General features: G+C 33.9%; 2 protein-coding genes and 1 long non-coding RNA gene across 8 annotated transcripts; 2 read left to right on the top strand and 1 right to left on the bottom strand.

The window, feature by feature from the left end:
- Positions 1 to 631: 631 nt before the first annotated feature.
- Positions 632 to 20,618, bottom strand: LOC107222843 (protein phosphatase 1 regulatory subunit 16A). Of its 6 annotated transcripts, none has more exons than XM_046731022.1 (10): positions 20,340 to 20,618; positions 19,769 to 19,896; positions 13,972 to 14,235; positions 13,537 to 13,839; positions 13,301 to 13,443; positions 12,842 to 12,967; positions 12,528 to 12,603; positions 11,763 to 11,980; positions 11,342 to 11,513; positions 632 to 6,498 (listed from the first exon to the last, which is right to left on the bottom strand). In XM_046731022.1, exons 3-10 carry the CDS (start codon positions 14,198 to 14,200, stop codon positions 6,185 to 6,187), a joined length of 1,581 nt encoding a protein of 526 aa, XP_046586978.1. In that variant the 5' UTR covers positions 14,201 to 14,235; positions 19,769 to 19,896; positions 20,340 to 20,618; the 3' UTR covers positions 632 to 6,184. The 6 variants fall into 6 exon arrangements, with proteins under 6 accessions (XP_046586978.1, XP_046586977.1, XP_046586979.1 ...); XM_046731021.1 differs by having other exon boundaries at positions 19,769 to 19,893; XM_046731023.1 differs by lacking the exon at positions 20,340 to 20,618 and adding an exon at positions 19,980 to 20,287.
- Positions 12,565 to 17,879, top strand: LOC124292825. Its single transcript, XR_006902759.1, has 4 exons — positions 12,565 to 12,617; positions 12,834 to 12,940; positions 13,927 to 14,204; positions 15,345 to 17,879. It is a non-coding gene; the product is annotated as an uncharacterized LOC124292825 (long non-coding RNA).
- Positions 20,619 to 21,185: 567 nt separating the features above from the next.
- Positions 21,186 to 22,814, top strand: LOC107222840 (transmembrane protein 42). Its single transcript, XM_015662358.2, has 3 exons — positions 21,186 to 21,610; positions 21,715 to 21,861; positions 22,279 to 22,814. The coding sequence occupies exons 1-3, from the start codon at positions 21,497 to 21,499 to the stop codon at positions 22,420 to 22,422; spliced, it is 405 nt and encodes a 134-aa protein (XP_015517844.2). The 5' UTR covers positions 21,186 to 21,496; the 3' UTR covers positions 22,423 to 22,814.
- The last annotated feature ends 1,827 nt before the right edge of the window (positions 22,815 to 24,641 follow it).

Below are 24,641 nucleotides of genomic sequence, written 5' to 3'. Positions count from 1 at the left end.
TAACGCCTAGAATTTACTCTCATCAATTTAATAATTGGGCAATTCTGATTTAGTTATCAGGATGTATATGCACAACCATCATAACCGGAAGCACATGTATTTTTCTAACGTTTACCTATCATGCCCAGTCATTGTTCATATATATTAATCGTGTATTATAAAACGGAAGATGGAACAACCTATAGTTTATACCTATACATATCACCTATATTTATACAAGTCAATATTTTATATAATTCATATTGCATAATACCTTAATTACGCGAGTAATAACAATTACTTATAATATTACAAACAATCGTCTGAATTCTAAGAATAATCGCATGTGAAGCTACACATATCTGCGAATGAAATGTTTCCGTTACAATACCATATTTGGAAATTGAGTTCACATTAGCATCGACCTTTAAATTCCCTTCAAATTACTCCTGCATACTATTACGCAAGGTATTATAGGTATAGTATTATGCGAGGTGCTGCAAAAAGGATAAATACCTAAAATCGGAAACATTTTTCTTACCAGACAAAATGTTTGGTAGGATTTTTGACGATGAATCAGATGGAAGAATTAGATATTGAGCGCAGACACATTCTACGCTTAATAGAGTCCAAATCAGTTTTTTATTCGCCCCCCCCCCCCCCCCCCCCTCCGGTTCGGATTAGGAACAATTGTTTCATTCCGTATACAAAAAATTTGGATTCAATGTTAAGAAATCTGCACCTCAATCACGAATCGCAATGAGTAACTGATTCCTTGCAGCTAAGCATTCGATTGAGCTGTTCTAAACACCAATCTGCTATAGAAAGGCTAGTTTCTATTTCAAAAATCAAAGTGAGTTTAATAGATTCCAAATTTTACAAAAATGAAACATATATTTTACATCAAGAATCGAAAATTGTTTTTAATTCAAAAAATAAACGCTTTTCACTTGACAAAAGGTTATTTGGACTTTATTGGGCCTAATGATAAAAAGTTGTTCTAAACGTAAGTCTGTCAAAAGAAGGGGTGGGGGTTATATATTTTTTTTCAAATCGATTCAGGCATTATGGACTCGATAAATAGGTCCAGACCTAAAATGTATTTCTTCCATTTTACGTATTAGCTTTTATGTGAATCTTTTACATCTGATGTGAAAACCATTCAACTGTTTCCAGTTTTCTTCATACCGTAATTCGTCGGATATGAATATTCGCTTCACTACTGAAACCGTATAAACGAATTAGACGCATTCTTTGTACTTGGAAATTTTCCTTTAATACAACTCGACGTTTCAATAGTTTTTAAGGTATTTTAAAATTTTTTTAACAACTGAATTGTATACTTTGCGACATGACATTATTATCTCAATTGCTTATTGCTAGTCTGGGTATAAGAAGTCCGATTAGTCACAAATCGAACACTGTACTATCTACTACATTTTAAGATTTGAGCCAAACGACTGTAATTGTTACTGTGCAAATTTTTAAGATTTGCAATCACTGCACTCACATCAAAATTATAAGAAACCATAATATCTGACAAAATTATCTTCGACGCATTTCGGCAGTAAGTACATTATTATAGAACGGATCAGTTTTGCAAAAATTTTATGCCTCGAAAAGAGGAGATTTAAGTTTACTCACAAGGTTAGCTGAAAATTAGAATGAGGCAATACGAGGTATCTTCCGATTGAGCAAAATGTTTCAATTGCTTTCCTCATCGCGGGTTGCAAATTCCGTGAAATATACGAAACGCGATGAAACGAACTTGCATGAATCATTCGTCGTCAGTTTAATTTCCGAAATCTCTATTCCACACTAGGAAATAGTCGACTTAACTTAACTTATATCACGCAATTATTACACTTGAGAAATTTTCTCCATCAGAACCAGTTTCCCAACTAACCATTCGCGGTCAGAACATGTAAAGTTTTGAAAGAAAAACAAAACGAAAAAATCAACGAAGGCTTGACTAAATACTTCAAAATGAACCAGATTTATTTCAACCGTTTCGACATCTTAAATAGTATATGATGTATTAAAGTGTATATTTAACATTGTAGGTGAATGTTATTCGGTTGGAAAAGTGAATTTTTCACTTTTCACCAACGCGCAGAATTTTATATGTATAATATTCAAGAAATATCATAAATCAGTACAAACGATGTAATATAAAATAATGTATGTATGAAGCTCTCATCACGATCGATCTAATATGTTTTAACTGACGAAATATGTGCTCTGACCCTTAAACTGTGTGTATTGTCTACCAATATCACAACAATGAACACCATGACGGACGTGAATTGCGTAGAATCTAGGAAAGATGCTACTTGGCAGCAGAACCACGCCTAACCAAAAAAACTTGAACGGTTCTTTCTCGCTTCGCGTAACGAACGCGTATATAATAATTGAAAAAACCAATCACTCAACGCTGAAAGTCTGTTTTTACCGTATTTTTCGCAGCATATTTAGTCCAAGGATTGAAATAAAAGAGTATTAACTCGCGTGAATTTTTTTCTACCTTAATATTCGTGTAATGTACAAAAAACGATCAGCTGTTTACTCTTTCCAGCGCCATATTGGTTATTCCCGATACCCACAAGATTAAAGATTAAAACTATTCAGATGAATTCCCGGCGAAATTTCTAAAACAAACTTCGTCACGTATGCAACTTTTCCAGATCGACTGATGAATTCTATTACAGTTATGTGAACATTTTAGGCGATCTAAAATACATTTCTGGTATCATTATTCATGACGTATATCGAATTCCCATCTTTCAGATACACTTTTTATAGATCACGTGACAGAACCGAAATTAGCGCTGACATCGGATATAAGAATCGCGAAAATCATGATAGGTATGCGACATCCTAATAGAATGAAGAAAACTTGAGCAAAGAACAGGAGAGCATCCGTTCAGTATGAGTAATAAAACAATTAAATGAACAAAGTACGTAGACACATACGTATATAGAACATCTTAAGGCACTGGAGTAGACAGTGAAAAAGAATAATGCCGACACAAGATTTATTAATCGTTTTTCTCAAGTTATATTGGGGGTCTGAAATTCCCAGCCAGTGCTGCAATTCTTTAATACGTGATAAATTGAGTTTAACATTTCATTCTACAGTCAACTGCACAAGTCTTTACAGCAGTGTAAAATTTTCGAAATAAAAATCGCAGTTTTGAATAATTTATCTTCAAGCTTGCAGCTTATAGGAGCGCTTCATCTCTTTTACTTTAATCGCTTAGCCGCAAAATACTTTATAAAAAAAATTCACAATTCACAACCCAGAGTTTCTTGATAGTTTTGACATTTCTAATAGTGACGGAACTTGATGCGCGGAAGGATTCGCTATTTGTTTTTTTTTTCATCTTCTTTTTGACTAGAATATTACAGAAGTTACAAATATATGTTGTTTAATTTTACAGAAAAAATATAGTATGGACGGTATTGCGGAATGTTTACGATGACTTAATACTGCCATAAATTAATATCTTTTTTGTTTTAGTTTGTTTGTTTGTTTGTTTTTGTTTTTTTTTTGCACTTTACATTAACTTGGCATACGCGTGGGATTGATTTTGTAACATTCCGATTAAACATATTAACGTACATCGTACAGCTGCAAATTATAGGTGTATATATACATATGTGATGTTATAGTTATATTCTTATATTTATCGACATTGATTAAAGCAAGACTGAATAATTTTAACATCGGCAAAGAATTGTTAGTTGATTTCGCCATAACGCCACAGTTTTATTTTATATACGTCTATCTTTTTTGTTCCGAAAAAAATATATGTATATATATACTTAAAGCATCGCTGATTTATACGATTGAAACAATCGATCTTTCGTTTTCAATTGAAACAATTGGTTCATTATTACAATTTGTGAGACGTATAAGGTACAAGTTATTTACAATTTCTGTGCATTATATATTATATAATCCGGTAAAAAAAAAAATGAGATAAAACAGAACATCAATAAGGCTGATCTTATATCAAACGATAATAATAATACTACAATATATAAAATAATACATGTTATACACATTTAAATAATTTTCTATTATCATATTATAAGCATAAAGTTCTCCAAAATACCATTTGTTAAACGTTATATATTTATTATCTACATATATATGTATATCTATATAGTTGGAATGTTTTTTTTTGAAGCAATATTATATTAAGTACATATGCCTCCCGATCTCTTATTGCTAATTGTAAGTAAGAAAGATAGTTTTTCCTTTTCTTATTTCTTTTTCCTTCGCTTATCTTCATATTGCCAAAAAAAAATATAAAAAGTTATATTATGTTTGTTTATACGTCAGTTTAATACCCATCTTTGCACGTACATACCTATTGTAATAATACTTCTTTTTGTCGAATATTTCTTCTTTCACAAATTACAAAAAGGTGTTTTGATCTTAGGAATGTATACAGAACTGTAATACTACGTTGCCACAGTTCTTCGGCACTTTCTTTAATTTCTTTTATTTATTTATTTATTTATTTTTTTAATCATAAATGAGCAATTGATTATAAACCTAGTACAACTCAATTCTTACGATTAGCTGAAGTTGTTGAATACTGTATGAATTTGGTGAAAAAAAATGAATAGCCTTGAAACTAATTACTGACGATGGAGTTGTGCCACTTTTAAAATCAATGGATCGAATATCAAAATACGTCAACTATTGCATAATTGTGTAAGGGTCGAATTCAAGAGAAGGAATGAAACGTACATACATTACATGTGCTGTGTGAAAACATAAGTAGATATTCGGAATACAAGTATACGTCAACTTGTTAATCCCGCAACGTCTATCATGAAAATATCTATTAAAGTCCGGGTATAAGTGTTACGTATAACACACAGAAAACTTCATATTTCTTAACAGAAATGTAAATATGAGGAAATCATGACTGGCTTATCAATTGTCTAATACTAAAATAATGACTCAAGTAACTTAAATTTAGGAAAGTTAATTTTGAAGGTGAGAAAAATTTTTTTCTTGTTCTTTATTGTTAGTTTTTAACTATGGAAAACGTTGCAGCAATAACAAATTAAGTATTTTCACAAAATTCATTCGTAGTCAAGTGCATGTGTTCTCAATTTAACTCATTGATGGTATACGCCAACTTTAAGTTAATTGGACTTCAACGACACGTAGCGCAGATTCCAAGGTGGCACCACTTTAGGCACTAGTTTCTAATTATTTGAATTTTATTCACTGATTTTAAATTGAAATGAAAGAATAAAATAAAATGTAAAAAATGAGAATTTGAATTCGAATGAGAAGATCGGTTTTAGAATCAGAATGCAAAGAAGCATTGTACTATTTAACACTTATCTTTCATTTAGCTTTGGTGGGCTCGTGTCTTTGATTTTGAGTTGAAAATTTTCGATAACAAATGCATAAAATAGTGCCACTAACTACCATACGATTAAGTAACGAAATGAATGAAAAATTCAACAAATATTGCTGTGAATAGAGAAAAACTTTTTCACCCGGTGAGTTTCTAAGACTATGCTAATATAACTTATTATACAAATAGATACGACACATATCACCCGAGTGACAGGAAAAAAACTATACGTGTAAAAATCGAAGACTGTTTCAGAATCAAGAGCCTCGCATTTCCAAAACGCTCTTATCTAAATGCATAATTGCTTTTGTAAAGACAAAAAATGTTGGAGCAATTTTTACAAGGACGCAAGTGAAACTTGGATCATTTTTTAATACTAGTTCATAAACTCGTAATTTATTCGATACTTTCTAAAGTTTTACCATTTTCCTAATTTGCGAACAACTATTTCATCAGATACCGAATGGTATCGATTTTACTTACATAGATTAAGAAATTGACCAAACAGGAGCTTTTCAGCTCGTTCTTTGCTTAACATACAAACGTCTAATAATAAAGAATAACTAAATTCCAACAGGAATAAGATAATAACTGGTAATATTGAGCACAAGATTTACAATAAAAAAAAGGGACTTACACTACGATGTATTGTCACAAAAAAGAAAGAAACAAAGTTAACAACATAAATTATATGGAATGTATCCTGTGAACTGTGATGCGATAAGGGAATATAAATACACTATCTACTCTAGAAATTTAAAATCAAATAACTGGTGCGGCGTTTGAAATATTTGAGATAACACAACTCACTGCGCGCTTCACATCAAGACGCAGCAGCCCTTATCCGATTGACTATCTGCAAGGATGTCGCTGGTGTTTCCTGTGAACCTCTGGAAGTCTCTGGTGTTTAACTCTGAGCCGGATATCGAAGAGACGGGCGTCGGTACTCCGTTGCCATTGGCGTCCACCGAGTTTGTGGGTGTGTGACGATTCTGGGCCCTCTGCTTCTTCAGGTCCGAGAGTGATTTGACGAACACTACAGACACGTGTATGTTGATCTTGCCATTAGCATCGGTCTCGGCTGTGTAAATGGAGGACTGCTGGTTGCCGACAGGCGGGTCAGGCCCTGCGACTGCCGAGGCAAATATGTAAATCCAAGGCTACCCCCGTACTCAAATCCCTCTCACATTATATTATACTATATTATATTATGTTATATATACATCTCCATATACCATGTTAACGTAAATATGTATGTATGCATACTAAGTGTACAGCTATTACATCTTTACATTTACAAACGTATTTCAACACGTACTTACTATCCCTTCACCCATGACCCCCACCCCCTTCTTACATTATATGCGGCGTTAAAATTCACTGTCCACAATGCCAATTTTATAACCATTCGAGTGTATATTTATATGTATATATATATATATATGTATTTATGGAAGGGGGAAAAGCAAAGTAGAACATTTCTGGTAGACTTTTTTTGGACCCTAATGAAGAAAACAATTAAATTCAAAACTACGACACTAAGAGTGACTTTAAATGAACACTCAAACCGTCGATTGAAACGAAAAGGAGCTACAGAAGGTTACTCAAATAGCGAATAAAAATTAGTTGCGTAAATCATGTTGCAGCACCAATGATAATAGGTATCGTTAGATTAAAATTTAAATACGTCATAATTGGTTAAATTTATCCTCAATTTTTTGAGATGAAACAAATTTCTATTTATGTAAGTTTTAAAGTTTTGGAATAAAGAAGCACCATAAAACGAGGCGTGTTGTACAATCAATTAAATTTTGAGTTAAAATTTAGAGCAGAAAACAAGTAATTGTAACATAATATTACATAATTCCAATCAAGTAACAGCTTATTCTAACTGCTGGAATAAGTTACGCAATTGGCAAATGTAGACAGTTTATTCGACAAAGCGCTAATAGGTTTGTATATAGGCCAGGGTAAAATCGGTTTGTGTATAAAAATCATAATATGAATATTTCTGTAACCAATAAGCGATTAAAAATTATACCCAAAGAGTTAATGGAATTTGATTTTTAATATTTGACTGATAGTAATCACATAAAATGGTAATAAAGAGTGCCTGAACTTATACTATTTGTAAATATTATGCTGATATGTTTATCACAATTGACTAGTTCACTAAACTAGGTAATTACGTATTTATTTGGTTACATGATTTTTTTAGTCTTCTCTGTGAAAATGACGACTTAGTCGTAAGATTTTTTTTTTTTTTCAATATATGCATTTCATTTCCTTTTTCTTCTTTCCCCTTTACGTTTATGTTTAAAATAAAAAAAAAAGTTGTTATTTCTCGTGGGATGCGTTTCGAAACGTGATGCAATAAATTATTTCTGTTTAAAAACGGAAAGAAATATGTATACTAAACACTAGAAGGACAAATACGGGTACTTAAAACGTATCATTATCAAAAGAAAGATGAAGAAAATCTCACGAGTACAAGCTCATTGTAAGGCAAACCACAGGTAGGTTAATTTATCCTTACCAAAATACCAACACTGAAAGTATTAAAGAATCGCACAAAGCTAATTACTAAGTGGAGGATCTATTTTTGAAAACTTTATTATTACTGTGTTAATTATTATTATCACTACGTGTTATATCTTATGTAGTTACCATCCTTGCCATTAATATAGATATGCAATCAAAAAAAAATAAATAAATAAATAAATAAATAAAAAAAGAAAGAAAGAATTGTACAAGAATTCCAGAATACTAAGATTTACAAAATATTTATTTAATTATAATTCTACACACGCTCGTGGAGAGCCTTTATTTATTAGGTTCAATGAAATGATCGGTTCGTTTGAATATAGAATTACACTATTAGGCAGTTATCTTTATATGTAAATATGTATCACCGTATTCGCAAACGAAGTTCTAAAATTGGTGGATTGAAGTTTGAATGAATAATTACCAAGGTGAAAATTGACTATCAAAAAGCTAATTTACTCAAGACACTATGGAGAATATTGTAGGAAATCTATCTAAGGATCAATTTCTTTCCTAGTTACGAAAAGTATAAAACTTTGATACTGAAAAATTTAACAAAACGACGAGATTTAATCCCAGAGATCTGGGTATACTTAGATTTAACGGCTCACGACCGCCATGTATAAATAACAAATACTAATGGATGATCTACTTCAAGTGTGATAATAATATGAAACGTGTATTAATATGCAACTTATTCGTAAGTCCATTTTTACGTATATAAATATACAACTAGTGTCCTAAAATCTGTACTCATGCATGCTCAACCATGCTAGAAAATGTGTAGTGTAATAATTCAGCAAATCATTCAGCAGGCTGATAGTTCGAATATAGATTATTATTTAGTGGTCTCATATCTGTTACTGATAATCCCACAATGCTCCATTTAGTAGATAGCTCTGATATTGCAAAGGTTTTTATCTTGCTATAAGAAAATACTAGTAAAACGAAATAAAATTATTTCCTCGAGTCTTTATTGTTATTCGATTGTTTCTTTCAATTATGTAAAAAGCAAGCATTAATTCTATGCAAATAGATACTGTGCAATACTGTTACTTATTTTGTGAGCTTTTTTTTTAAGCTTCAAATTAAGAATACAAATTAAAAATCTTCTCTTGTCAATAGTTAAAAATAAGTAAAAAGCGATTCAGAACTTTTATAAAGGCAAAATGGAGAGATAGAAAGAGAGGTAGACAAAAAGAGAAAGACAAAGATTGAGAAAAAGAGTGCATAAATGAATCGAAATAAGATATATTTAAAAAAAAATATATATATATATATATATAAATTCTTCGGAATATGCAAAATTTGTTGTTTATTATGGAACGTATGATTAAAGGAATAAAAATGTGAGATAGAAAACTAACCTCGGAATTATATCGGGAGCGCACAGTAATGGAAAAAGAAAAACGACAGCAGGTAAATGATCGATAGCTAGGTATTACGTGACATTCAACATTATATTTACAAATTTGTGTATATGTACTCTACAATACTGGTTAGTTTTACATTTTCTTAACTTTTCTTTTCTTTTCTTTTTTAGCTGTTTTCATTTCATTTCAATTTTTCATTTATGTTATATTTCATTTGGCACATAGCGAGCTTGAAAGATATATTAAAACTTTCCTACAAATAATAGACATGTACGATAGTACTACGTCTCACCCTGTCTTTCGCGATATTAGGTCTACAATTATTATCATCATTATCACTATTATCATTAAGTTAATATGATAGAATCACCGAAAATTCTTCTCTTCCATTATATAGTTATGTAAGTAGATATCATTCTTATAATAAGTATTGACTTCATTGTGTGTGCTACCAAACGTTCTACAAAATAAGCTAATTGTGAGTATAAATGAAAAAAGAAAAAAATGTGGGTCAATAACGAGATATACTTAATGACTTACGTATAAATTGCTGGTGATTGAAGTATGTATCTAATTATTTCGTTTCTCTCTATCATGACTTTGAACATGTTTTTTTTTTTTAGGTCCTCAACATATGACACTACATAGGTACATGTATAGGGAAGTGTGTAAAATATATAATACTCAAATTCACCGTGGAATTCATGCATCAACGTGAATTTATGCAGCATCGGTTGATGCCAAACGAAAAATGAAACTAATACAGATTAAAATCCACGAACTAATTGGAATGGAGATTAAATTTTGATTCCTAATTGAAGGGAAGCCTCAATTTCGATTAAGAAAAATTTATTCTAACACCGTAATGAAAAACAATCTTGTATACTGATCGGTCAAAAAATGTTAATCATATACTTTGTTTTATTTTAAAATCTGAAAGGATTTACAATTGATTGCTGAAACTTTGACTTTGTATAAAAATGAAATTCTCATATATTTTTCTGATTCGAATTCACTAATTCCAGTTAAAATTTAATAGTAACAAGTAGAAACTTGGATTCTTTATTTTTTTGTGGTGATGATATGAGAAGAAGTCTACATCACAGCTAATCATTGAAAAGTTCATATCACAGATATATAGAAAATTCACAGTGAAACGCATGTAATATTTTCGTCCTGTTTGGAAAAATAGTAATAATTTATGAGAATCGGATATCAACCAATCAACAATAGAAGTTCTCTATAGACTAATAACGCGAGCAAGAATTTCAGACTCTTCACCTTTTTATTCTTATTTTCAAGAATTATATTTTCAAACTGGCCACAAAATTCCAAATTTTTTTAACTTGAAATTCATTTGCGGATTATTTGGTAATCAAAAGCTTACATCAATCGTGAAATGGATTAACAATGTTGCAAAGTTCACGTTTGTCAAAACTTTCAAGATTTCTATTCACTTTTTTATTTCAAATATGGTGCTTTGCATAAAGAAACGAACAGAAACCAGATGCGATGTATTTGCGCCGTTAAAACGTTTACATAATACTTTTTCCGAAAGTATTTGATGACCTGATACAAGACGTTCAGATATTCAATGATTCTGATCGCAATTCCAAGTTTTTCAGATCCTCAACTCTAGCCTCTGGAATCGCTCATGAATTTTACCAAACTTTTATTTGGAATAAGGAAGACCCGTGAAAGACTTTGTGGTAAAAAATGTCAGTAAAAGACTTTATGACAGAAACATTTTTCACAAAACCTGGGCCGAATCAGTTTTAGTGACTTCAGTGAAAGGCCTGGAACCTATTATGCTCAACTGGTATAGGTTTATCACACTACAATTAATATCGTTTAAAAATTATGTATGTACGTGTACGTAATATTAACGGTAGTTACGGAAGAAATATTATGTATGGGTTTATGGTATGTGATTCGCAACAAATATCGTTAACCGAGATTCCCTTCTTGTGACCAAATTAAAATTTTCTGTACTACCCACCTACCGCAATAGTCCACTAAACCACAACCAATGCAAGCAAAAGAAGCCACGGAATGTACCTGAGTCCTTATCCACGTCTTCATGCATAAACGAATCATTGTCCTTCCCTTCGGGCCCTCGCCTCACCGCCGGAGTTAAGCTGGTCGATTCTGTGTCTTCCGAAGTTGCATCGTGTGCGTTGGTGCTATTCTCTGTTGGTGTTATGTTCTGTGTAGGTGCACCAACGTAAGTCTGAAAATTCAAAATTCACATAAAGCACATACTAGCGAGTAAGGATTTTCAGTAGCAAATATTATATTGTTTAACGATAACTGGAAGATATCTTTAACTAAATATGGTTTGAAAATATTTTTTATAATGGTTGTACAAGTTTTGAGAAAATCTCGTATCTCGTTTAGAATAGTTTAACTCAAGAAAATATGTCACACCGAGAAGAGAAAACCACAATCCACTGAAATTTTATTGAATCGATTAGACTACCTGCTGTGCTTGTATCCTGAGCCTAGCTTCCTCCTGAGCGTCTTTTTTCGTGGTAAGTACTTTGTCCCTGATAGATGTTCGCCGAACGCTTTGCGTTCGCGTATTTATACTCTGAGATCTTCGTACTCTTCGCTTCTGGGCTTCTTGCAGTCGTTTACTCTCCTGTTCGGTTTTCAGCTCCATAATTCTCTCTCTCAGTTCGGGATCCTCGCAGATGTCTATGTAAATTCATTAAAAATTAGTAACGATGAAATGATAAATTACATAAAATTCACAAACTAATTAAAATTGACTATCGTTTTTAAGAAAACAGTTTTTACACATTTCGTCTCACATGCCAAAGGAATCGAAATAATGAATTGAATTTATAAATTATCCCACCACATCTTTTGCAAGTGTATCTAGCTGACAATGAGAATTTATTGAATGTTAAATACCAAGATGTCAAAGTTCCCTCTAATCTTTCATCATGTATCTGTGTAATTTACTGCTATTTGTTACTACAAAGTAAGCGATAAATTTTCATAAATTTCTTTGGTTCTAAGTTTTGATAAATATTCACTCATCTTTGGAAGCAAATACCGTCCTACGTATAACTCACGTTGGCTCATTGTCAGCTGAACATACAATCTGTCTCTGCGTGGACAATTGTATACAACTTAATTTTTTCGTTGGCCCCCCTCCAACCCCAAAGTTTAGAACATATCTGTATACTTGGTGAACAGAATTTGCAAGCGACAAAGGAAAAGTGTACAATTTATTCACCGGCAGGAGTTTCTTCGTGTTTATTTTTCGCGTTCAGGTCAGCTCCATTGTGTACCAACAACTCAAGCACCTCGAGCTGTAAACCACATGGTAAAAACTTGTCAATAATATTTATAACTAGAGACATTTGTCAGTAAAGATCGTGCCAAAAATAATTGAATTGTCATTTCTGCATTTAAATATAAAATATATTACACTTGAAAGGGATAGAAAACTGCTGTGGTAAAACTATTATTAGAATACGATTTGTCTCTTTAAATGTGAGACTGGCTGACAGTTTTCTAAGTAAAAAACTTTCATCAACAGTCACTCACGTGTCCCCAACAGGCAGCTGCGTGAACAGGTTGCCATTTATCATTGTCCACAACATCGGTTGAAACGTGCTGATCAAGAAGAAATTCAACGACTCTGAGGTACCCGTTTGCTGCTGCTATGTGAAGCTGTAATGAAAAATAATTATAAGTAGCAAGTTTTCTTGACGATACGATTATGGAAAGCGGTAACTTTAAATTAAAGGTGTTGCCTAGGTCCAACTGAGTTGTACCACATAGACGATCCTTCGTATTTACCTTCTTGTTTGCGCAATTTCTAAGACAATGCTAATTTCTAGTAGCACTCTAGGTAAATAACACCCTTAATCTTACTTCCAAAATTGTTGCACGTTAATTCACGGTACCAAAGTGACAATACGATTGAACAAAACGCGTTACTATAGATTTTTTGAGTTCAAATTCACTATGTCTGAATGTAGCGCACGTTTTTTGCGTACTCACAGGTGTAGCACCTTGATGATCGGTATATTCTAGGTCACCACCTTGGGCTGCGATCTTCTGCAGGTCTCGCAACATCTGCACCTCAGTTCCAGCCCTAGTTTCGTCAATTAATTCTTGCGTAACACCGCGTCTTGCCATTTCACCTGAAAAATATATTTTCATTAATAAGAAAGAAGATTAAAATCGACTACGACGACGTTTTTGAATTTCCTCGCCAAAATCTTTCAGCGTCGTACCTTCTATGCAGTCGAGGGTTTTCTCATCCTCGCATATGTCGTACGGCATATTTCCATCCGCGTTGACGGCCAGTAAGTTAGCACCCCTCGCAATTAGGTAGCGTACTAAGTGAAGATGGCCACAAGTCGCAGCAGCGTGAAGTGGCGTCCACTTTTCACTGTCCTCCGCATTGACGTTGGCCCCAAATTCAACGAGTATTTTCATCATTTCTTCATTGTCATCAATGCAACATTGATGCAGCGCGGTCAATCCATCCTCGTTGGTAGAATCAGGATTCACCTCTTTCTTCAAAAGCCTTCTCACTAATGGGCGCAAGATATATTCAATAGATATAAATATACACTGTCCCATTGATAATTCTGTCCTTTTCATTTTCATAATACATCAAGAGAAACAAATCAAAGGCGAGGAAGGATTTTGCCTCGCTACACTACCTTCGTCGAGATCGTTTCTAGCCGCAGCTTCTAGAAGCATAACGCTGTCGCTAAAAAATATGTGACGTTTATTGCTTGGGTGTTTATTCTGGTGACGGAGCCATTCTTTTTCTCGATGACGCCATTGCTTCAGCTGCTGCAGCCTCCGATGACGTGCCAAATGGAGTCGTTCCTGAGTCGTCAATCTCTCAATGTGCATCATCTCTGCTACCAAGTCCGAGTGCTCCATGATGGTTTGTTTGGAACTCTTGCAGCTATATTTACCTGGAAATATTAAAATGATCAATAAAGACAGCAAACTACCATCAAAATCGTACATTTCAAACACAACATTTTCATTAGTACATCGAAACAGAAGCGAATGTCATCTTTAGTTCACTTTATTCAAATCTCTTAAAACCTTGACAACATATATAATCGCAATGAGATCAGCACTATATTTCAACAGGCGACAGCTTACATGACATGGAATGAGGCACAGGTTGTAAAAGTAGACAAAAAAAAGGTATCAGATATGGGCTTTTACTTTGGCTGAATTTTCATCGGAAACCTTTCTTGTTAAAATGGAGAAACTTTAGGTTTTTCTAAGGGATAATTAGACTAAAATAAAAGTGTTTTAGTGAACAGTTATCGGTTTTGCTCATTTTTGTTTCCTATCGACATACTTTCAAGGTAATTTTCCAGGTTTGAAAATAATTTTAAAATTATTACCCACACAGAAAACTTGCGGATAGATTCGTATACATCGGAGAAAAAGTACATCGACCGAAAATATGTTATGTAACGGCCTTAAATTGCACCGTATGTTCATTCCGCTGATTATTCTCCTCCGAAGGAATACTGAACTAAAATGACTGCTACACTTATTGCAGTCCTGAATCCTTATCATAAATTTCAAACCGCTGCCACCTCTAAATCTGAAGATCACGTTTTTCAAATGTAGTAAAGGGACAATTTTTTCCAATCTACATACATTTATTAACCTGACAATAATTCAACATTTCTATGAGTAAACCCAAGGTTTACGAAAGAAAGAAACAGATGGTCTCATTTCAGCCGACTTGATTCCACACAAATTTTTCACGTAAAAGTATCGAAAACAATTAATAAAACTTTAGCGAATGAGAAGCGGTGACGGTGAAGCTATATTGTGATTGAAATTACAAATCAACGTTTGCAAATACCTTTGCGGCCGCGAGCTTTGCCGGCAAGTTTAGTTAAGCAACTTGCTCCCTGGTGAACCCTATTCTTCATCATTTTGCTCTGGATTATTTATAAAAACCAGCGTCGGTTTCTCGTCACATTCACTATTCCTTACTTTGCACAGTTCAATAATGACTTGAAAAAATTATAACGATTCTCTTCGTTGTTAGTAGGTGCGTGGCTGATGTAGACCTGCCTTCTTCTATCATACACATCGCGCCTGACTCTCATCACGCATCTACGACGTCAACATCCAGTCTCACCGAGTTACATATTTATACTTATTTACTAAGCTGCCTTTGTCTGCGTAAGGTTTACAAGACCGAGATAATGTTTTGTGAAAAACAAGCAAGACACAGCAGCAGCGTAGCAAAGATTCGAGATACCACAGAAATGAAAATATGCAGATTTTTTTGCATAACTAAGCAATACGCATAGACTTTCCAAACCAAGTGTATTAATTAATTCAATCTTCGTTATCCCTTAAAACATGTCTCGGTTGAAAACGGTAAAGACTATCGAATAAATATCACCTTGATGGTGACGTACTTTTTTTTAGATAATGTAAATCAAAAGATCATAAAGCAAATGACCGTCACTTAATTTTTACTCTAGAAAAGTTTTTTCTGTGAAAAGTGATTGAAACCTAATTAGCTATTGGTGAGTATAAAATGGTAAAATTATGGCTAAATGTTACATCATTGATTTGCAATTTTGTTTAGTATCAAGTATATGAATCAGTATTATAATTCCGACGAACTAATTTCGGAAGAATTAATTTATGAGTAACGACAAAATACTAGTAATATTTTTTCAAAAAGTATAGAATCATATGATTTCAGAGTTGCGGAAAAAATGTTGCTGATTTCTCCTCAAATGTAACTTACTATGTATTACTTCTATTGAAGATGCACAACATTATGAAACAAATATATTTTCAAAGGAACAGAAAATTACATAATTTGAAAAATCAAGTTTTTTCTGTTAGCAAGTGTCAATCAAAAAACTTACTAAGAATTCAATTCAATGAGAAAACTTTAGGTCGTTACTTGCATTTGCTACGTCTATTTACTATTCTTGATAATTAATTCCTAGTTCATGTATCATGTAGAATATCTATATTAGGCGATAATACGTTTCATATTGCCAAATTTACTAACATAGAATATTACTTGACACGGGTGGACAATAGTTGTTTTTTTTCGAGTAGTAATGTTTCAAGGAAATTATTTGTTCCTCAAATATTCACGTAAGCGGTGAATCATGAAACAAAAATAAGATAATTTTATAAAAACGTTTGTTTGTTACGGTTCTTAGAAGCTGCGCGTAAAATTTCATGTAAGCGATAAGTTTCATTACTCTCGCTAGAGAATTGAAATTTAAATGTGCAGGGATAGATGTAACGTATATTCAAATTTACAATTAGAATTCGCTACTAATTCAACAACAAAAGCGCACTGACCGATCATTTTATGCTGAATATGACGAAATGACAGACTGAAAAAAGTGACTAGTCACCAGTCCTGTTATCGGTAAGAATCTAAAATTATCTGTGACGACATAAAAGGACTAAAATTCAGCACAGATCAAAGAAAAATTTCAACCCATGTAATTTAATGTATATTTCATTTGTAGAAAACGACGTGTACTGTTTCAATTGTCTCGACAATTATAGATTTTTCAGAATATCGAGGCTTACGGCTATCCCGTCTTAGGTTAACTATCCGATTCTCACACTCTCTCCCCCTCTCTAGAGTTAGTTGTGTTTCATAAATGAGATAATTTTCTCCATTCTGTACGAATGAACTATTTCTAAGATGGTAAAAGAATCCAAAGTTGACTAAAATTGTTTCAATTCATGACACACTAGACACCCTCTATCGATACTTTTTCGCCGTTCTGAGGATTATCAACTTTCATTTTTGCGATTACTGTTTCTGCCAATTTCTTGGACAAGACACGACCAGACAACTTAGAAATTTCCAACGCTTCTCTTTAAGGATGTACCAGACATACACGACAGTGAAAGAGCTGTGAAGACGGAAATATCATATAACGAAGGTTTGGAAATGCAATTAAAGTTCATCAATTTAAATTTCATTGATACAATAACACAGAAAAAAAAATTTTTAAATCAAAAATTTCATCTAAACTAGCTGATCTTTTGATGGCTTTGAAGAAATCTCAATGTTTTATCATTCTCACAATGAAAAAACTGTACTCAATTTTATATGAACCAGGGCTCATATTTAACGTAAATGAATTCTCTAGAAATCGAGAAACTCATATTTTTTATTGGACTTCTCATTTGAGGTAAAAGAAAAAAAAAAAAAAAAAACATGCTTAGTGAAATCATTTCAAGTGACGAATCGTAAACCAATGCCTTAATAAGAAATGCTCCGTCATTATTCAAAATCCGACTTTGCGGATATGTCGAGAATTTATTTAGAAACAAAACAAGCCCTAGATCATTATAATTGGTCAAACGACGCAATTTATTCGTCATAGAAATGATTTGATAATGGAATCTTTTCAAAGGTACCGACAATTGTGCCATTGTGGCTAAGATTTATGGTCTGTTAAACATTCAAACCTTCGTTATATCATATTTCTCTCATTACAACTCTTCAACTGGACTGTACTTCTAATACATCGTAATGGAGGATGGAGTATTAAAAATCGATAATTTATATTGATTTTATTACAAGGCAATCCTATATTGAATATTTATCGAAATTATCATATTTGTAATCTACTACGGTTGTACAATTTAATCAGCTTCACCGGCCAGGAATATGGTAAAAACCTGGTTAATCAGCCAATGGTTTAACCGATTAACCGGTCAAGTTCGGCAAACCCTCTGAAATGGTTTAACCGGTCAATAGTTAGATACGCTGAAAATCAATTAGATTAAAAATCAACCATTCCTTTAAGTGGTCCGATTTTCAACCATTTTCATTTAACAGTTGACTGTCTTGGCTGGGTAAACCGGTTAAATTGTACAGCCACACAATCTTTGAATATCTCTTGAAGAAAACAAGAATACAAAGTACAGAAATTATAAAGAAAAAGCTCAAATATCGATGCTGCATTTCAGGTCGCTTCAAAATGGTTAAAAATCTAGTAGATTAATTCGATTCCATTCTACGATGGCTTACGTTATTCGGAAAACTATTTTCTACAAAGTCAATGAAACAGATTTCATAGTCGTTACGACATTGCCAAATTCCCAACCATAATCAATGTCAGTACAACGCTGTAAAATCAAATATTTAACAATGCCAAGATAATAAAGAAGATATTTTCAGTAAATTCATATAAAATAGTCTTTTGAATAGAATGCGTCATCGTACATACTGAAATTGATCGAAACTACTAGATCTCAACCAATTTTGAAGCGATTTGTAGTAACGCATCGCTATCTAATTGCAAGCTTTTGTTTGTAATGTCAGTATTTTTTTATTTTAGGGTTTTTAAGTATATCTTTGTAGCCTACGAGTATCATACTGCGATAACCACTCAATGTCGGACTATCTTGTAATAAAATTGATAAAGAATTACAATTTTTTGGCTCACGATCCTCCTTAAATTCATTATTCACGTAAAACTAGCAGCGAGATGTAAAGAAACGAGCTTCCAGCTGTTCCGCAGGTTCAAAAGATAGCTTATCTGCTATCACATCGTTCCGTTACCACATCTTATTACTATTCTACTATACTGTATACCTATTACTATTCCCTGAAATTGCATGTTAAAAATTATTCCAATTCTAGCTATTCTCCAATTCTCATCATCAATGACATATGATGTGCTTACTCTACTACAGATAAGAAATAATCAAAATTCGAAGCGTTAGATCTTGCGATAAATGTCTAAAAACTACACGTAAAAGTTGGATAAAAACTTTTCAACATCATTGTCAACAGGTTGTGATAACTTGAAATCAAACGCGCCAATTCGATCGCAATGCAAATCACTTCGTTGATACGCATTCCGTTGTGTTTGCCTCCAAATACATAAATATAACATTTGACAACGAAATTCGCAGCAATTCCAGTGTAATTCATCGATACAAAGTTGTGAGCTTGATTATTGGTACCTGATTACAGAATACAGCAAAGGGAGAGAAGAAATTTAGAATGTAGAAAAATCCACTAATACAAGCAGTCTAAAATATGACAAAGACCCATAAAACTCTACTCTGCTTATCAAAGTTCTCCAGCCAAGGCAACAGAGGGAAAACATTGCGCGGACCGTTCTTGCACGTATAAAGGCACGTTACATTCACATAATAATGCAGGTATAAAAGGCCGCAAGTTTCATGCCTGCGTTGGAAGAAATATTTTGCTGCTTGTTATCTTATCTAGTCATCTTTTATTAGGCTCTTATAATACATAATTGGAGGTCTTAGAATACAACGGCTTAACAAATGTGAAACAAGCAAAATAGGAAAACGAATTGAAAAGTAAAATGTAATTAAAATGTAATTTCTAAATGTAAATTATCGATAAAAATAGCAACAATTATAAATGCAATACCTGATGGAAAAAAAAGAAGATAGAAATATATAATTATCCACATGTGCAGTACTCACGATTATTTCTTCCTTTATTGTATCACTGGCCGAGGAATAGATTGAAAAGTAGAAACCATAAAGAATCCTCCACAAGCGAGTTGGTAAGGTAATTGGAATGCAGCTGTCGACGTTGTTTCTCGTTTCTTCTTGCAATCAAAGTATAAATCAATCTTTCAATGTTACTATTAACAGTATTTTATCAACGTAACACTCACTCGTGGAAACTTACTTTCACAACAAAAAAAAAATGTACCCTGTATTTCTAGTTTGATTAACGAGTTTTTAGCTTGAAATTTTCTGTTTCATTATTTACGGTACACGTAACGCGTATATGTAATGTAATAACCGTGTACGTTGAGAAGAGGTTTCGTCTTATCTTCTTATTGCTCTCTATTCCTATAGTTATTGTTACAGGGAAGAGAATTAGGTGCAATAAATAGATTCATTTTAATTTATTAACGTTCTACACACGCGAGACTCAACGAGACCCGATGCATGCATGCTGCACTGTCTCTTTCCCACACATCCGTACACACACACACACATTCAATCATGCATATTGCACGCAGTAATTGACACTGTCACGTACCTGCCAGAATTACTTTACGGTGTTCACGTTCCGTGGCAGGTTATATTTCGCGGCGGCATTATCAACCGTCGAGTGCGTATTCATGATACGCGGTTACACATGAAAGAACCAGAAGCCCGTGAACGGCATACCTGTTTCACAGGTATTTGTAATTATTTCTCGAGCGAGGTTTGCGGGGGTCTTCTCTCCCTCACTCACTCACTCACTCACTCTCTTTTTCTCTCTCTCTCTCTCTCTCTCACTCGATATATCTGCGTGAAAGTTGTTCAAATTTTAACAGCGATACACGGTAGGTAAAGACCTCTAAACTTCGGAAATAAGCTTCTGCTGCGGTACACGTCGCTGTGTTTTCCCACATCTTCCGCCAAGTCTAACAATACCGTATCTCATTTTTATCAACGCTCGGTACATCTATGATGTGAATATTGCATGGAGGAACCAAAAACAAATGAACATCTCATCCCATAATGATTTACAGCAAACAAACGAACGCCGCTTTGTGTTGACGAGCAACGCGACGACTGCGCGCGAACCGATTCAACAATTTGATGCCAAGTTGACGTTCGATTGAAACGGAAGTGATTTATATATACTCTTGCAATGAACATTGAAAACTTGACAAGGTTTTGACTTTTTCGTATGGTTTTTCTTTGTGCAGATTTTCGACGCGTGTTTACTCGGTTATCCGTTAATTATCGCAGTTTTTAGTTTCGGATGGTTTCGGACGCGTGAGGTACTGCGAATTATCTGTATACGCTAGCTGCGTAACATATCTATGTGTGCTTGTAAGACTGTCAGCGCCATCTACTTGAGTTTTTCGGCGATCGAGCGTGTATGTATGTACACAGGCTCGCACAGTACTTCAAGTTTGTGCTTTATGCACAGGTTTGCGCAGGTACGCAGCTGGCGTACACATTGTTCACTCGAGATCGGTTATTCACGTATAATTCAGGCAATCGTCGTTGTAATTCAAAACCTTCCAATAACTGAATGAACTTTGAACAATTAAGGGATACCTCGTACTCGTGGAAGCCATCGTTGTTACGACATAATATACGTAGAAGTATCAATTAATACCGCAAACCTTGACGGTGATTTCGTACTTTGTTCATTTTTTTTCATTATCATCTTTGCTTGCATCTCCGTGACCGTTCACGATGAACACGCCACCGACCCACGGACGTATTCATTTAGCTATCGTCGCTGGTGTTTGCGCAACAATTGGCAGCTTGTTTGGAAAACTATGCAGTGGCGTTGAGATCACGTCGACGGTGAGTGGCGGGCTGTTTGGTTCGCGAATGGCGAACGTTAACGCGGGAAATTCAAACGGTCGAACGATAAAACTAGCGCTTTTACCACACACTTTTTATCGCAGGTCCTCCTCTTGCTGAAATTTGCTCTTCTCGTGGCTATGATGACAATCAACACTGCGGGCTGCACTTTGTTCGTCAAATCTCTGCAGGGTAGCGGGTCTTCGTTGCCAGCTACTGTCGCCAGTTCAGCTACGAACTATTTCTGCTCAGTAAGATAGCACCACAACTTGTACTCTCCTCCCGCAAATTTTCAATGTCAAGACTATTGACACGTGTCGATTGTATCGCCATCTCGAAACACCCGAACCTCTCCTTTGGCCGCGGTTTTATTAAATCACATCAGCATTCGGCAGCACTTTGCCATTCGTATCTTATCTCGCTTAATCGGTAGCCACGTCACCTTGGCGTTTTTGGTCGCTCCGCTCTCCCCCTTAGAGTTATGCAATTTTAAATTGATATCTGCCGTACAAGTCAAGGGACAGCGGGAGATATGCCTGGAAAAAATGCACGAGTGATTTGTTTTCAATTTTGTGACATGTCGTATTATTTCCATTTTGTTTGTTGCTTATTATTTCCCAATCTGCTAAAATTATTGCTACTCAAAAACTATGTATCTTTCTACTAAGGCTCTGATTGGGTTTCTCGTATTCGGAGAGTCGACCTCTCTACTGTGGTGGATAGGAACCACGTTGGTTCTCTGTGGATTGCTGCTAATCTGCTACGCGCCACTGACCAAGATCGAACGTGCTACGAAATTGAAGCAACGATAACGAGTCTTCGGTGTTTTACGATTTCATTAACAATCTGTACCTCCCGGATCACGACATGTGTATTCGTAAAAATATATTGTAACTCGTTTGTACTAATGAACAAACACCGATGTATTGTTGAGCATTTGTATAAGATGTTCAATTTTACGTCTGCCGGTGTACGGACCGGTGTCATGTGTCAACTGGCATGATTTAATGGCTATTGATACTTGATCTTTGACATGAATTCATCATGAAAAGTATTTTCACTCAAGAAAAAATGATTACTGTACATATTTCATTCTAGCTTGATTATCTTAGGTGTTACTCACGCGCTTACAAATAACCTCAAGTATTTGAATGATGATGTTTGATGTGTGTAATTTATCACTAAATAAAACTCCCATCTCGTAGTCTGTTTCTAATTTTACCTTGACCAAACGACGATTTAGTTGTAAGTGATAGAGATTTATTTGTCTTTGGAACGAATTTCACATTTATGAAGCGATTTCCACCAACTCAGCCACTTTTTTTTGTATCCTCTCGGATCTGTATCATAATTGGTCCCATAGTAGTACTACTTGAAAGTACTCTCTGTGAATTTTTTCAAATTTTTTAATTTACTCGTTTCGTAAATGGTTGTTTTTTTTTAAATTCGTATATCATGGAAGACTGAAGTCGGACCAAAGCAATACATGTTATATTTTTTATATCGTCAAAAAGGCTATTGTCAGCGAAAGAAAAGGGAAGTAATTTTTTTTTCTATCAATGCCACACCTCTTATTTTACTGTAAATTTCACAGGGTATTTGGCAGCGTATTATGAAAGCGGGCGGACAAGGAGTAAAAAAATATTTGAGATCCTATCGTGAGGAACGACGATATAGCTTCGATTTTAAACACTAAATTGTTTGAGAATTCTATACACAAAAGTGTATTTCATATGAAAAAATACTAATTAAAGAATTACTAATAAGTAAAAAAAAATTCGGCACACGTTGATATGAGGGTGTAGATTTTCGTTTTTTTTTTTGCAATTTTTTTTTTCAAATTAATTATTTTTCTAGATCAACGAAATGAAAAATTGTGTATTTTACGAATCTTTAATTTCGCATAAAAATCAACATTTTGTGTTATGCCAATTTTTTCCTTACAGTGAGTCATCTTTGAGAGCAAAATGTAAATTGACAATTGACAAAGTTTTTGAAATTTTTGATAATCATTAGTGAAAATCAATGAGTGCAATAAGAATGAAAAAAAACCCTTGGGATGAAGTTTCACGTTGAAGAAAGGAACGCTATGGAAAAAATTTTTTTAGTTACAACTAGGAGTTGAAATTCGGAGTACTTCACATCCTAATACGTACATGTACTGAGATGTGAGTAGGTACAAGAATGCTGCTGAATGGTGAAACAGAATCGATAGAGATCAAATAATACAATTACAGTAACATTAAGATGACTCAAACGAGGTCGATTTACTTCGTGCGCCTTACGAGAATTTTTTGGATGACCATTTTTCACACATACATGAACGACAGACGCAGATCAAGTTTTTAATAAAAAGTAAGAAAAAAAATTTTCAGGGCACGACGGACTCTCTCCAGAAATGAAATTGTGTTATTTTTTTTTCTAAATCACTCTTCATCCCTTAATTTCACCTGTATTGAATAAATATTTGATTATCTATCAATATGTATGAGAAAAAAAATTTACATTACAGAGCAAATGGCTTTGATCTAAAATGTCATTTTTAAAAGATGTTTAAAAAAAAATGTTCGTGCCAATCCCACGTTCATGCTTGAGAATGGAACCCGACCTGTATTTCTCACGGCATAAACGACCTAGGCTACACATATGTAGGTATCTACAACGGTATAGGAAAGCCGGTCACACCCTTGCGGCTAATTTAAAGTACAGTAAAGATTTATTAAGCAACATCTCTATAACTATGAAATACGAATGATTCTGAGTGAATTTGGATTTGAGAAAAGCTTCCGTGACTAAAACTCTGACAATAATTGGACTCTGGTATATTCGATCCGTTTCTATAACATTTTTTGGATTATTTTGGGCGTCGACTGAATCGTACCTGTGCAAAAAAAAAAAAAAAAATCTCAAGAACATTGGAACCGGTGCAAAACCACCAGAAACTTAACATTCCTATCGTTCTGGTCGTAAAACCTTTCCTCAAATTGTTGATGTCTTTGCTTGTGTCATTCGAATTGGATCAATTTCTTAT

Source organism: Neodiprion lecontei, chromosome 2, assembly GCF_021901455.1.
Source record: "Neodiprion lecontei isolate iyNeoLeco1 chromosome 2, iyNeoLeco1.1, whole genome shotgun sequence".
NCBI lineage: Eukaryota > Metazoa > Arthropoda > Insecta > Hymenoptera > Diprionidae > Neodiprion > Neodiprion lecontei.
Note: the sequence above shows the minus strand (reverse complement) of the source record. Positions and strands in the feature narration are given on the sequence as shown.

Excerpts from the sequence above, each read along its gene's own strand:
- LOC107222840 (XM_015662358.2), top strand. The coding sequence starts at position 21,497 with ATGAACACGCCACCGACCCACGGACGTATTCATTTAGCTATCGTCGCT. Across the intron at positions 21,611-21,714 it reads GCGTTGAGATCACGTCGACG|GTCCTCCTCTTGCTGAAATT; the intron begins GTGAGTGGCGGG and ends TTTTTATCGCAG. Across the intron at positions 21,862-22,278 it reads CTACGAACTATTTCTGCTCA|GCTCTGATTGGGTTTCTCGT; the intron begins GTAAGATAGCAC and ends CTTTCTACTAAG.
- LOC107222843 (XM_015662360.2), bottom strand. The coding sequence starts at position 15,228 with ATGATGAAGAATAGGGTTCACCAGGGAGCAAGTTGCTTAACTAAACTT. Across the intron at positions 14,236-15,155 it reads CAAAGCTCGCGGCCGCAAAG|GTAAATATAGCTGCAAGAGT; the intron begins GTATTTGCAAAC and ends TAATATTTCCAG. Across the intron at positions 12,604-12,841 it reads CAGCTGCCTGTTGGGGACAC|CTCGAGGTGCTTGAGTTGTT; the intron begins GTGAGTGACTGT and ends TGTGGTTTACAG.